The 14483-nt window shown below is 35.4% G+C and overlaps 1 protein-coding gene and 1 pseudogene across 8 annotated transcripts in view; one reads left to right on the forward strand and one right to left on the reverse strand.

Moving 5' to 3' along the window:
* Positions 1–14483, forward strand: part of SENP6 (SUMO specific peptidase 6) — a 139302-nt gene that overhangs the window by 101394 nt on the left and 23425 nt on the right. For 7 of the 8 annotated variants that reach the window (XM_066253854.1, XM_066253858.1, XM_066253864.1 and 4 more), the window contains 3 exons: positions 926–1152; positions 2337–2446; positions 2571–2687. In XM_066253854.1, the coding sequence (XP_066109951.1) occupies positions 926–1152; positions 2337–2446; positions 2571–2687 (454 nt within the window). The remainder of the gene's footprint in view (positions 1–925; positions 1153–2336; positions 2447–2570; positions 2688–14483) is intronic. The other variant, XM_066253882.1, reaches the window with a different exon arrangement.
* Positions 10736–11599, reverse strand: LOC136320978 (cyclin-dependent kinase 1 pseudogene; annotated as a pseudogene).

The raw sequence follows: 14483 nt of genomic DNA on the forward strand, positions 1-14483 counted from the left end.
GAGATAAAGAGGAAGGAGAGGGGGAAGGGTGGAGAAGTAGATGGGTGCTTCTCCTGTGTACCCTGGATGGGAATCGAACCTGGGTCTTCACTCACTGAGCCAATGTTCTACCAGTGAGCCAGCTGGCTGGGGTCAAAAGGTCTGCACTCTTTAACATTTTATTTATCTTAGTAAAATGGTTAAAAAAAATTTAATTACAGTTTACTTTCAGTATTATTTTATATTGGTTTCAGGTGTACAGCACAGTGGTTAGATATGATTTTTTAATAATGCATTTATAGGTGCTAAGTGTAAATCAGCTATATAAATCTGGAATCCTTGAACCTTATCCTGAATGGGGAGTTCGTAGAATGTGTCTTTAATCTCTATAATAAATGATGTGGTTCTTCGTTTGTTTCTATTCACTTCTAACATTTATGGCATAGCATGACTAGTTATAAAATACATACTTTTCAACATAATTGCTGCTTTAGCTTAATGATGAATAAATGTGCTAAAGTTAAAGCTGTTAGAATTGGCACATTAGTGAATAGCAGTTTTTACAGTTAAATTCTCAAAAAATACTACCAGTTCATTTGGATGTTTTGACAAAAATGCTGATTGATATATATGTATTTAAAACTATAAATATATTTGGATCTTATTAAATTAGTAAATTAGTTACCCCCATGAGTAAATTTGTTTTTGAGCTACTGCTTGAGTATTATGTTCTGGCTCCTTTCTCTTAATAAGTTAGGTGACATTGTCAGGTAGCACTGTCATTGGTCTTTATTTTATATTTATTGTATATGCACTGTATTCCAGTGAACACTAATACCAGGATTTCTGGTGATACTTTTGGAATAACAAGTTGTTAAACTTTTTCTGCTAGCTTCATAGTTAACTTTCTTTTTTTTGACTTACAGTTATATTGATTTCTTTTTAGGTTTGGAAGAACAGTATATAATATTAATTTTTCAAAATGGACTTGATCTTCAAGCAAATATGGTATTTGAAAGTATCATTACTGAAATTGGTATGAAGAATAATGTGTCTAATTTTTTTACAAAAATTCCTTTTGATGAAGCCAATAGCAGGCTTGTTGCCTGTACAAGAACCTATGAAGAGAGCATCAAAGGAAGTTGTGTGCAAAAAGAAAACAAAATTAAAAATGTAATTATGTTTTTAAATTTTTTAAATGTAATCATAACATGTAGCTTTAAAAGGGTAATACATTTTATTATAATACTAATCATTTCAGAGTTTGATCTTTTTTTTCCGTTTCAGAATTATTTGCTTGTATATCTAATTTGCAGACCATCTTGTGTCAAAACATAATAGTAGATAGATGACTTGTGATACAAATAGTGCTTGGTACAGGTCTTAGAAGCATTTTTAGTTTCCACATGCTATTCTTCTCCTTATTTCTTTTTACCTCCTTTTGTTTTTCTCGTCCTGTTTTTTTTTTCTTCTTACTTTCAACATATATATACATTGGTATATTCCAGTCTGTTCTGACCCTGTTTCTTAGCTTAGCGGGTGGTTCCCAGTGATGCCTTAGGCTTCAATACAAGTAAAGGAATTTTGGTCTCTGATTTATATGTAGCATGCATATACATTGATGAAAACTTGGGAAGAACACCTGCCATCCTGACTTAACATGTGTATCCAATTCTAGAATAACTAATATATTACATAACTCTGAAGCTACCTGAACCAAAGGCCACGGTACTATTATAATACATAGTATATAATGTTAATACAATTATAACTTACTCTAAATCTGTCTTCTGCCACAGCAACTGAATTTTGCCTGATTAATTTATTGGGAACAGTTAAAATCTTTGAACCTGGCTACACACTTGGAGATAGTGCTAAGTTATGATCTTAGTGGAGTTGAGCAAGACTTCACCAGAAAAGAGCTATTCATACAGTTAGTGGATTGAGGAAAAGAACAGAAGGAGGAAGGGGAATCATTACCCTTCTTTTGCAGAATTTTCTGTAGGAGATAATTCCAGGGGATAAAATAACATTTAGAGCCATAAGGCAGCTGTGATGGGCTCAAATTTCAGTGGAAGGTTCTTTTCTTAAGGACTCCTTGCCTTAAGAAAGGCAAGGAGGACTGAAGTTTATCGGACTGTATTCCCTCAGTCTCTGCTCCCATATCCTGTGGATTACCTAGCCACTGAATTTAGGTAGGGCTCCACTGCTAGAAGAAAAATAAAAGTCATGCATATTTTTTAGATACATTTTTAATTGTTTTTGTTTGAAAAGAATTCTTGCATCATGCTTGCTCTTTTCATTGAAAATATTTCCCAATAGACTTTGTGAATTGATCATTTAATTTTCTTTTCCAGGTGCCCCTGGAATCTAAAATGCAACTTAAAAGCAAACAAGAATTCCAATTTTTTGATGATGAGGAAGAAACTGGAGAGAGTCATACCATCTTCATGGGCCCTGTAGAAAAGTGAGAGAATTCCTTTACATTTGCAACACTCTTAAATTTCATCATATATTTCTGTTATATATATATATATATATATACACATATATATTTGATAATGTGCTTTTAAAAAACAATTTTGTTACAGATTGATAGTATATCCACCACCTCCAGCTAAGGGAGGCATCTCCGTTACTAATGAGGACCTGCACTGTCTAAGTGAAGGAGAATTTTTAAATGATGTTATTATAGACTTTTATTTGAAGTAAGTTAATTTTCTACTAACCTTTTAGCTAATCTTTAACATTCTGTATTATATATCTTTGTTTCTAGAATCAAAACTGGGTTTTGAATTCTATCACTGCCACTGAGTGTGGGAAGTTATTTAATATCTTACCTGTGGTTCCTCATTTTAAAAATGGGAAGAATTATAATCTCTCAAAGGATTTTAAGGATGAAATAAGGTAACATGTTAAGCGCTAGGAAGAAAATACCTGGCAGGTGCAAAGTGTTCTTAAAAAATAGCTTATTAGATTGTTGCCTTTACACTGTTTTAAGCCTTTAAAAATTGTTACTATGCTAGGTGTGTATTTGAAACAAAAAAACTTAAGTATCAGTGTGCCTACTACTGCTCTAGTAATTTCTGGTTTATCCAAATGTATTTCGTAAAAGAAAACAATTTTTAAAACTGATTGTTTGAAGTTGATGAATGATTTTATAGCCTATTAATCATTGCAATCCACTGTTTGGAGAAAGGAAGCATTATAAAGAGTGATAGATTTTGATCAGAGAAGTGATATCATAATTGAGTTTCCTGAAGATCATTTTGACAAGCATTTTTATTGTGGATGTCTAGATGAGAGATGCTTTAAAGAAATTTAGTTAAGGTGATAATAAGAACCTAATTAAGTCCTTTTAGTTTGAGTGAAAAGGAAATAATGAAATGTTTTAAGAAGTAGAGTTGTTTAGCAGGACTCCAGGTCTGAATTAATGGATGTTAAGGATAGCAATGCATGCCAAATAACTCCTAGTTTTATGACTAGGGAGGCCTGTTATAATGATTTTGCCACTAACTGAAGCAATGAATGCAGAAGCAGAATAGGTTTGGGTTAAGGAGGGGAAGATAAACTTTTTTATTTTTTAAGACTTTATTTATTTTAGAGAGAGGGAAAGCAGAGTGAAGATGGGGGAGGAGCAGGAAACATCAACTCTCATATGTGCCTTGACCAGGCAAGCCCAGAGTTTTGAACCAGTGACCTCATCGTTCCAGGTTGATGCTTTATCCACTGCACCACCACAGGTCAAGTGGAAGATAACCTTTAGATGTCTGATACAGCAAAGGGGACAGTGCTAATAAACAGTTGAGTATATAGTTCTGGATGTCAGTTGAGTTCTGGCCTGGAGGCATATGGAGTTAGGAGGCCTTGCTTTGTATGTAGTAGTTTAATTATGAGAATTGATTAAATTGTTTAGGTGGGGACACAAAATGAGAAAAAAAGCTATAAGAACAGAACCTAGAGAGTACATAGATTTAGATAGGGAGGAAAGAGGCTCTCATGAATAAATTCTGGAGGTATTTGAGAGTTAAGAAAAATCCAGAGAGAGTGATGTCATAAAAGTGAAGGGAACTAAAAGCTTTAAAGGAGGAGATAGATATATTTTTTTTTTTAAGTTTTTTTTAAACAGAGAGAGGAACAGATAAGGACAAACAGAAAGGATAGAGATAAGAAGCATCAGTTCTTCATTGCAGCTCCTTAGTTCATTGATTGCTTTCTCTTATGTGCCTCCATATGGGGCTACAGTAGAGCCAGTGACCTTTGGGTTCAAGCCAGCAACCCCACCCTCAAGCTGGTGACCCCACGCTCAAGCCGGCGACCTTGAGGTTTCAGACCTGGGTCTTCTGCGTCCCAGTCTGATGCTGTGCCACCACCTGGTTAGGCAAGGAGGATACATTTTGTAGTATTAGTAAAGCAAAGGTCAAGGCAGGTAAAGTCTAACAAAAACTTTGAGGTCAGTGACCATAAGCTAATTAGGGCTAAGCGTAGTCAGGCTTCACCTTGGTCCATGGGGGATAATGAGGCATCCTTCCACTCCCCATCCAATGGAGGTGGTACCAGTGGAGGCCTAGTGGGAAGCCTTCCATCTCCACCCATCAGTAACACAGAGCCCCTCCACATTAACGGTGGCCTAGTAGAGGACCTGAACCTTCACCCTGATCTAGCAGTAATGAGCACACTGGAGTATGGATTTACTTAACATCAGGGGGTAACATTATATTCCTATATATGTTAATACCCCCTTTTCAAAGACATTATTTTTCCTTTTGAGGAAATAATAGTAATGAATATGTTTCAGTAAATTATAAACATGTCATAGGTTTGTTTGCAAGAAAAACTGCCCTAGATTTTAAATGCCTAATTTTTGCAGAGGTAGACCCCTTTTAAGACTTAACAAACATTCAATGACAAGTTCAAAGTTCTTAGTAGCTAAATCAAAAGATGTTATACAACTGGCCAACAGCATATGAAAAGATCCTGTTACTAACCATAAGAGAAATAGAAATCAAAACCAAAATGAAATGTCACCTACACCCATTAGGATGACAGTTATTTAAAAAAACAGAAAAATTACACGTTGGCAAGAATGTGGACAAATGTCATCCTGTGTACTGCTGGTAGGAGCGTAAAAGGGTAGAATCAATATGGAAAATGGTATGGTTGTTCCTAAAAAAATTAAAAATAGGACAATTATATGATCTAATTTCATTTCTTGAGTATATATCCAAAAGAAATAAAAGTAGGGTTTCAAAGAAATATTTTTACACCCACATTCATAGTATTGGGTTGGCAAGAAAGCATTTTTGGTTTTCACAGTGTAATTACTTTAAAGGACTTCTTGAAGTGTTACGGTTTTTTCCTTTTGACATTTGATATCAGTCACATTTAGGTTACTTTAGAAGCAAGTTGAGCGCAATTTTGTTTGTAGCTGTTAGTTTAGGGTCAGTTTTAACATGGAGTGCAGAAACAAACATTTTCGGCATATTTTACTTTTTTATTTCTGTAAAGGAAAGAAAGCCGCTGAGGCTCACAAAAAGATATGTGAGGTTTATGGTGTTGATTGCATAACAGCACGCACATGTCAGAATTGGTTTAAAAAATTCTGTTCTGGAGATTTTTTACTCAAAGATGACCAATGTTCTGGTCGACCTACTGAAGTTAATGACCAAATCAAAGCCATAATTGAAGAGAATCATCATATAACTAAATATTTGAGAGATTGCAGAGAGGTTAAATGTATCACACACAACAGTTGAAATTACTTAAAATGTCTTGGACTCACTAAGAAGCTTGATGTTTGGGTTCCGCATAAATAGAAAGAGATTCACTTAACACATCTCAAGCACAATGAAACCGACCCCTTTTTGAAAAGAATCATCACTGGAGATGAAAAATGAGTCATCTACAGTAACATCATTAGAAAACAGTCATGGTCCAAGCGTGATGAACCAGCACAAACTAGATCTAAAGCTGAACTGCATCAAAGAAAAGGTTATGCCATCAATTCGGTGGGACTACAAAGGTGTTGTGTATTTTGAGCTGCTTCCAAGAAACCACACAATCAATTCAGATGTTTACTGTCAACAACTAATGAAACTGAATGAAGCAATCATATAAAAAAGGCCAGCACTGGCAAATTGCCAAGGAATTGTGTTCTACCGTGATAATGCAAAGCCTCACATCTTTACTAACTCATGGGAAATTACTGGAGCTTGGTTGGGAAGTGATGTTGCACCCCTCATACAGTCCTAAGGCACCATTTGATTACCATTTATTTCAAAATTTGCAAAACTCTTTGAATGGTAAAATTTTCACAAATGATGATGACATTAAATCGCACTTGGTTCAGTTTCTTGTTGATAAAGATAAAAATTTCTATGAGCATGGAGTAAGCTGCAAGAAAGTTGGCAAAAGGTCATTAACAAAATGGAAAATCTATAATTAATTAAAGTTTATTCTTTGTATAAAAAGTGAGTTTTATTTCACACTACAAAACCAAAATTACTTTCTTGCCAACCCAACTAGCACTGTTCATAATAGTGAAGATGTGGAAACAATCCAAACTGTTCATTGATGGATGGGTGGATAAACCACTTTGTTTATGTGGTATATTATTCTCCCTTAAAAAAGCAGGAAACCAGTCACATGCTACAACATGGATGAATCCAGAAAACATTATGCAAATAAGCCAGTCACAAAAAGAAAAACACTGTATAGTTTCAGTTAGGTACCTAAAGTAGTCAAATTTATAGAAAATTAAAGTAAATGGTGATTACTAGGGACAGAGAATTGTTCTTTAATGGATATAGAGATTCAGGTTTGTATGTTAAAAACGTTTTGGAGATCTGTTTCACACAGTGGGAATATACTTAACGTTTCTGAACTATACACTTAAAAATGGTTAAGATTGCAAGTTTTATGTATTTTTCCATAACCTGAAAAATATTCTTTTAATCCTACTATATACTTAACAACCAATCTATTGAAAAGTACTTAAAGTGAATATATAGAACAACATTGCTGATCTTGGATGAAGTGTTCTGTGAATGTCAAATAGGTCAAGTTATTTGATAGTGTATTCGACTCATTTTTTTCCTTAACTGATTGTCCACATACTTATTTAATCAGTTATTGAGAAGGTTGTTGATGTCCAGCTATAAGTATTGATTTGTCTATTTCTCCTTTTAGGTTTATCAAGTTTTTGTTTTGTTTTGTTGGGTTTTTTTTACAGAGACAGACAGAGGGATAGATAGGGACAGACAGACAGGAACAGAGAGAGATGAGAAGCATCAATCATCAGTTCTTCGTTGCGACACCTTAGTTGTTCATTGATTGCTTTCTCATATGTGCCTTGACCATGGGCCTTCAGCAGACCGAGTAACCCCTTGCTCGAGCCAGCGACCTTGGGTCCAAGCTGGTGAGCTTTGCTCAAACCAGATGAACCTGCGCTCAAGCCGGTGACCTCAGGGTCACAAACCTGGGTCCTCTGCATCCAAATCTGACACTCTCTCCACTGCGCCACCGCCTGGTCAGGCTAGGTTTATCAGTTTTTACCTTATGTATTTTGAAGCTCTGTTAGGCACGTACATGTTGTTGCCTTCTTGAAGAATTAACCCCTTTATGTACTGTCCCTCTTTATCCTTGATAATCTTCTTTGTTCTTAAGCCCAATTTCTTCAAATATAGCTATTCCAGCTTTTTTTTGGTTTATGTTTGCATGGTATATATTTTTCTACTTCACTTTCAACCTGTTTTTAAGTCTTTTTATTTAAAATGGTTTATGTTTTGGAAAGCATAAAGGTAGATATAAAACTAAGTTGAATTTTTAATATTTTGTTTATATTTTAGTTTATTTCATTTTATACTTAAATAATATATACATTTTGCATTACTGGTAGACATTTTATAGTATAGTCATTTGTTTATATTCTTGAAATGCTTTATATTGTCAGGAGGCTCCTTGACATTTTATAGTTATACTTTAAAACAATTTTTATACAATAAACTTAATTATAAGTTTTATCTTTCTTGATGCAAATCAGCAGTCCAAATTTAAAAAACCTTAAAAAAATCCATGATTTAAAAAAATCTGTACTTACATTTGTCTTATGATAGTTTTAAAAGTGAATTTCAAAATTTCTGGATCATTTTTCTATGGTTTGGCCTCCTATGAGTTAAGTGGATTTATTTGCTAAGACCAAGAAATTTTTGTGACAGAGACAGAGAGAGGGACAGATAGGGACAGACAGACAGGAAGGGAGAGAGATGAGAAACATTAATTCTTTGTTGTGGCACCTTAGTTGTTCATTGATTGCTTTCTCATATGTGCCTTGACCGGGAGGCTACAGCAGACCGTGTGACCCCTTGCTCAATCTGGTGAGCCTTGCTCAAACCAGATGAGACCACGCTCAAGCTGGCAACCGCGGGGTTTCAAACCTGTATCGTCCGCGTCCCAGTCCAGTGCTCTATCCACTGTGCCACCCATCTGGTCAGGCACAAGTGAATTTTAGAAAGGCAATTTTTTTTAAACTGTACTCCTAAAATCGGTTACTTGGTTACTACCACAGCTGCTTATTGTTTTCTAACTCCACAATTTAGAAACTTCTAAACAGTGTTTGCAAATATTATAAGAGGTGGCCATTGCATCTAGAGAATGTTAGTAAAATGCAGAGAAGAAAATAATTTATTTATTATTTAATTTTAAATGATAAAACCATTTTTAGGCTATAGCAAGTAATTTAAATTAGGCTGCTTATAAATAGGAATCATAATGAGCAGCATTATTTAACGGTTTAATTCCCAAAGTTGGTGATTTTAGCTAAATACTTATACAAATACTTGAACCTTCTAAGAAGGCTGCTAATAAAAACTTTATTTGCAAATTTTAACAGTGGGTTTTTTTGTTTGTTTGTTTTGTATTTTTATGAAGTTGGAAATGGGAAGGAGTCAGACAGACTCCCGCATGTGCCTGACCACAATCCACCCGGCATGCCCACCAGGGGGCAATGCTCTGCCCATCTAGGCCGTCGCTCTGCTGCAACCAGAGCCATTCTAGCGCCTAAGGCAGAGGCCATGGAGCCACCCCCAGGCCGGGCCAACTTTGCTCCAATGGAGCCCCGTCTGTGGGAGGAAAAGAGAGAGACAGAGAGGAAGGAGAAGGGGAGGGGTGGAGAAGCAGATGGGCGCTTCTCCTGTGTGCCCTGGCCGGGAATCTAACCCGGACTCCTGCACGCCAGGCCGACGCTGTACCACTGAGCCAACCGGCCAGGGCCTTAACAGTGTTTTAGGGAGAATTACAAGCCATAAGATGCAATTCCTTTGCATAGTTACTATCTCTGACCAAGGCAAAGAATTCACTTAGACATTTTTTTATAACCTACCTAAAAATAGGGTAATTCATAAACTGTCTAACCTGTTTTTCCCTGCTAGGGGCAGCCCTTGACCTTTAACTGTAAAAGTTAGCAAACTTTGGCATTTTCTACTGCTAGTTTTATAAGTTACTGAAAAACTATAAATTTAGCATTATTTCTCAAATCTGGGTAATTTTCTCATTCTGAATGCTTAACATTTAGGTCCTAAGTTGAAATACTGTGGAAAAAATATTTATCTTTAGTCAGGTTGCGTAGCCAACATGTGGCAAGAAACTGACAAGAAAGTTTAAATATCTAGAGCAGACTAATATTTCAAAGCATTATGAACTTTGAACTTAGCACACTTTTCTAAATAGTAATAGTTCCAGCTACAAAAAAATTGGACTGTTGTAAGTTTTGATATGATTTAAGCTAACTCAAATTTTTCCCAATTCCTGATATCAATATTAGATTTATAATTTTATTATAGTAACAAACAGTTGTTACAGTGAGATCTACACACATATATAAAATTTTATTTAAATTCATATAGAACAGGTGTAGTCAACCTTTTTATACCTACCACCCACTTTTGTATCTCTGTTAATAGTAAAATTTTCTAACCACCCACCAGTTCCACAGTAATGGTGATTTATAAAGTAGGGAAGTAACTTTACTTTTATAAAATTTATAAAACAGTTACAGCAAGTTAAAGCATATAATAATAATTACTTACTAAGTATACTTTATGTCGGATTTTCACTAAGTTTGGCAGAATAAATCCTTATAAAATAACTAACTATAGTTAAATCTATCTTTTTATTTATACTTTGGTTGCTCCGCTACTGCCCACCATGAAAGCTGGAATGCCCACTAGTGGGCAGTAGGGACCAGGTTGACTACCACTGATATAAAACAATATTTAGTTTTTGGGGGGTTTTGAGCACACAAGAGGAGGGGGAGATGAGGAGCATCAGTTTTTCGTTGTGTTACCTTAGTTTTTCATTGATTGTTTTCTTATATGTGCCCTGACTGAGGGGCTACAGCAGAGCGAGTGACCTTTTGCTCAAGCCAGTGACCCCTGGGCTTAAGCCAGCAACCTTTGGGCTCAAGCCAGTGACCATGGGGTCATGTCGGTGATCCCACACTCAAGCCAGCAAGTCTGTGCTCAAGCCAGCGACCTTCAGCTTTCAAACCTGGGTCTTCTGTGTCCCAGGCTGACACTCTATCCACTGCACCACTGCCTGGTCAGGAAATATTTACATTTTTAAGTTACAATTTTTGAAGTTAGATGAAAAATAAGCTAAGTTTTATAAAAAAGAAAACAAAGATAATACAAAAATAGAGTTGACAGTAAAATTATAACTATCTGTTCTTGATACAACATGTAGAAACTTTGTCAGAAAGCTACATCTTAATCTTATTGTTCAAATCATTAAAATACGGATGATTCAGTGTCATTTTGCCAGAAATTCGTTTGGCAGGATCATAGACTAACATTTTCGAGAGCATATTTAAGCCATTTTCATCCAAGTTTTTGACAGGAGATGCTAGGCTTCCACTTGGGAAATGTATTTTTATAAGTCCTATAGTGATCCCACTTCTGGTCACACTTTACTTATGATAGTATCTAAAGCTCTGAAAATTCTGAAGAGTTGATTGATTTCTGAATCCTCATGGAAGAGTGGTTTCTTAGTTGCTATTTCCACAAATATGGTGCCTATACTCCAATGGCAACTGGAGTCGAAGAGCAAGCTGACCCCAGTAATACTTCTGGAGATCTATACCAAAGTGTTACCTCCTCTGTGTATATACCCTAATAGGTATTCCAAAGGCTCTGGCAGGGCTGAAATCATCCAGTTTAATTATTCCTTTGTCATCAGTCAGTAGATTTTGAATTTTTAAGTCTCTATGAAGAACTCTTTGGACTGACAAAACACAATTCCTTGTAGTATTTTGTACAAAAAATAACTCTTAAAAATGAAGAATCCATGAACTGACCAGGAGGAATAGAATCCAAGTATTTCTTTAGATCCATAGAAAAGTATTCAAAAATGAGATATAACTTGGAATCCTGCATAAGCACATCTTGAAGACTGACTATATTTGGATGAAGAAGTTCTTTTAATAGAGAAATTTTCTAAATTGCAGTACTAGAAACCACTTCCTCTTAACTTTGTAGTCTGGTTTTCTTCATGGCTACCACTTGACCTTATACAGAACTCCATAGGTACCTTCTCCAGTTTTCTCTATTTTGGTACAGTCCTCCATAGTCAGTCAAGAGTAATGGTAGATGCTTGCTAATGACTCTGCAGCGAAAGCAGCAGCAGCAGCTACCATGTCCAGTTCGCTTTTCCTTAACTTCCCAGGGCCAGCTTTGAAGCTAAATGCCGAAAAGAATTACTTATATAAAAATTAGTTTCAAAGTCACATAGAGTTGCAGAGTAACTTTTTTTTTTTTAATGTGACAGAGGGACAGACAACAGAAAGGGAGAGAGGTGAGAAGCATCAATTCTTTTTTGCAGCTCTTTAGTTGTTCATTGAATGCTTTCTCATATTTGCCTTGACTAGGAGGATAGAGCAGAGTGAGTCACCCCTTGCTTAAGCCAGCAACTTTGGGCTTCAAGCCAGCGACCCATGGTATCAGGTCTATGATCTCACACTCAAGCCAACGACCCTGTGCTCAAACTGGTGAGCCCTCACTTAAGCTGGCAACCTTAGGGTTTTGAACCTTGGTCCTCAGCATCCCAGGCTGACACTCTATCCACTGTGCCACCGCCTGGTCAGGCGCAGATGTACCCTTAAAGTAGTGGTTCTCAAAGTGTGTGCCAGGGTGCACTGATGCGCCCTAGAAGATTTCCAGGTGTGCCCTATGGTATTCCAGAGAAATATGTGCCTGTTGGGGACCAAAAAACCAACAGGGTTTTTGGAGTTTAGATTTTTGGGGGACAGAGGTATGGGGAATTGGCTGTAGGCTGACAGTCTTACCAACCCCCCACCTCACTTGCCTGATTAGGTTGCAAAAGGTTGTTAAGCTGTGGTGCTGGATTGTTTACACTACCCCCCATGTTCCCCGGAAAGACTGGAGGCAAGTTTCTTCTATTCTTTGTTTGGTGTAAAGTTAAGATGATCTGTATGGTTAGGGTTTTCTGCATTGAACACAACTAAGAGTAAAAAGAGAGGAATTCTTCAATGTATTGATGAGGAAAAGAGAGTTTGCCTTTTAAATATATGCCCAAACATTGAAGAAATCACTAGGACACATCAGGCTCATGTTTCTCATAAACACAAGAATGGAAAAACTTAACACATTTGTGCCAGAACCTGCCGAATTTACTAAATCTTACTAAGAATAAGAATGTATCTATATATATATATATAAAGATAACATTTTTGTCGTTTTTTTATTTTTTAACCCCTCTTAAGAATTCTAAAAAGCATAACTCAAAATATATAGCATAAAAATGTTTTTTAATGTCAGAATAAATTTAATTTTGTCGTATTATTCTCATTTAATTACCATAAAAGCACGCTTGGACTTTTTTTTTCTTTAATATTTGACTTAATTATTATAACATATTTCTCAGAAATTTGTATATAGTGCACCTACAATTATTTTTAGGGTTTTTAATGTGCCCTGACTTCAAAAAGTTTGAGAACCATTGCCTTAAAGTCATCTTTTAACTTTATCCTATAGTTAAAGAATTTATGATTTGCTTGTTAGGTTGTCTACTTTATGAAATACGAAGTGAATAGCTTCATGATATTTATTATTTAAATAATTTATGCAGAAAGGAAAAAAAAATACACCCAAATGGAAAAAAATTCCACAAGATTTTTCTAATAAACTTGAATTTTTCCTTTAATTCTAAAATAAGAGGTGTGGCTTTTCTAATTAAAAATAATAGTTTTAAATACATTCATTGAAAACCAAACTATATATAATCACAGAAATACTTGTGAATGTATATCAGATCAGAAAGACAGACTAGTTACTTTATAAGGCGTGGATTTGTTTACATATGAAGTTGTGAGTCAGTTTTCTTAAATACCTTTCCTTTTTTTTTTCTTTTTTAAATACGTTTCCTTTTTAAGTTGAATTATCCCTTTGTATATTTGATTCAGTTTTACAAAGTAGCCATTGTGGTTTGAGCTGGTGAAAGCGGCATGATTCACCAATTATGGTATAGCCTCAAAACTCAAATCTAGTTCACTGCATGCTCTGTTTTGAGTATATTGTAGAATTTAGTGATTGATTTAAACTGTGTCATAAACTGATTCACTTTCTTATAATTTCTTTTGTGAAGGCACATTGAGTTGACCTAAAACAAGAAATTCTGTAGTTAGGTCCTTTTCATCAGAACTCGAATTTGAGAATAATCAAATATTATGATAAAAGTTACATGTCTCAAGGTGTAACCTCTGGGACATTTGCTGTTTCTGTGTCAGATTCACAAGGCTTTCAAATTATCTTTATTTTAATAAAATGAATATGATCATGAGCTTGAATCTGCATAACTCTTTTGAGGGATTTTGGAACATAAACAAATTTAATATATCATAATTTCCCTTTGTGATAAAAACCATTGCTATTTCTTTTGATGACCTAAAGTAAAACAACTGAGGCAAGGAAAAATTAGAACCAATGTAAGATCACTTTAATGAGTCATTATTATAACCTCACTACTATATAGATTCTATTTCTTTTCTGTTTTTATAAAAAGTAATATATGGCCAGGTCTTTATGGCTTATTAACTGAACTGTTGAAAATAAGCAACTGGCCCAGGCCACTTAGCTTAGTTGGTTAGAATGTAGTCCCAAAACATCAATGTTGCAGGTTTGATTCTCATCAGGACATATAAGGGAAGCAACCAATGAGTGCATAACTAAGTGGAACAACAAATGGATGCGTCTCTCTCTCTCTTTCCCTCTTCCTGTGTCTTTAAATGATTCAATTAAAAATAAATAAAATAAACAGCACATGAAAATAATAGCTATATCGAGGTACAAAGCACATCCCATAGAACTCACTCATTAAAAATGTACAGTTCAGTGGTTTTCAGTATATTCAGACAGTTGTGCAATCATCACCAGTCAATATTAGAATATTTTCATCCCCTAAAAGAGCCCCTGTACCGATTAGCAGTGACTCCT

The sequence above is a fragment of the Saccopteryx bilineata genome, chromosome 1 (genome assembly GCF_036850765.1).
Source record: "Saccopteryx bilineata isolate mSacBil1 chromosome 1, mSacBil1_pri_phased_curated, whole genome shotgun sequence".
Lineage (NCBI taxonomy): Eukaryota > Metazoa > Chordata > Mammalia > Chiroptera > Emballonuridae > Saccopteryx > Saccopteryx bilineata.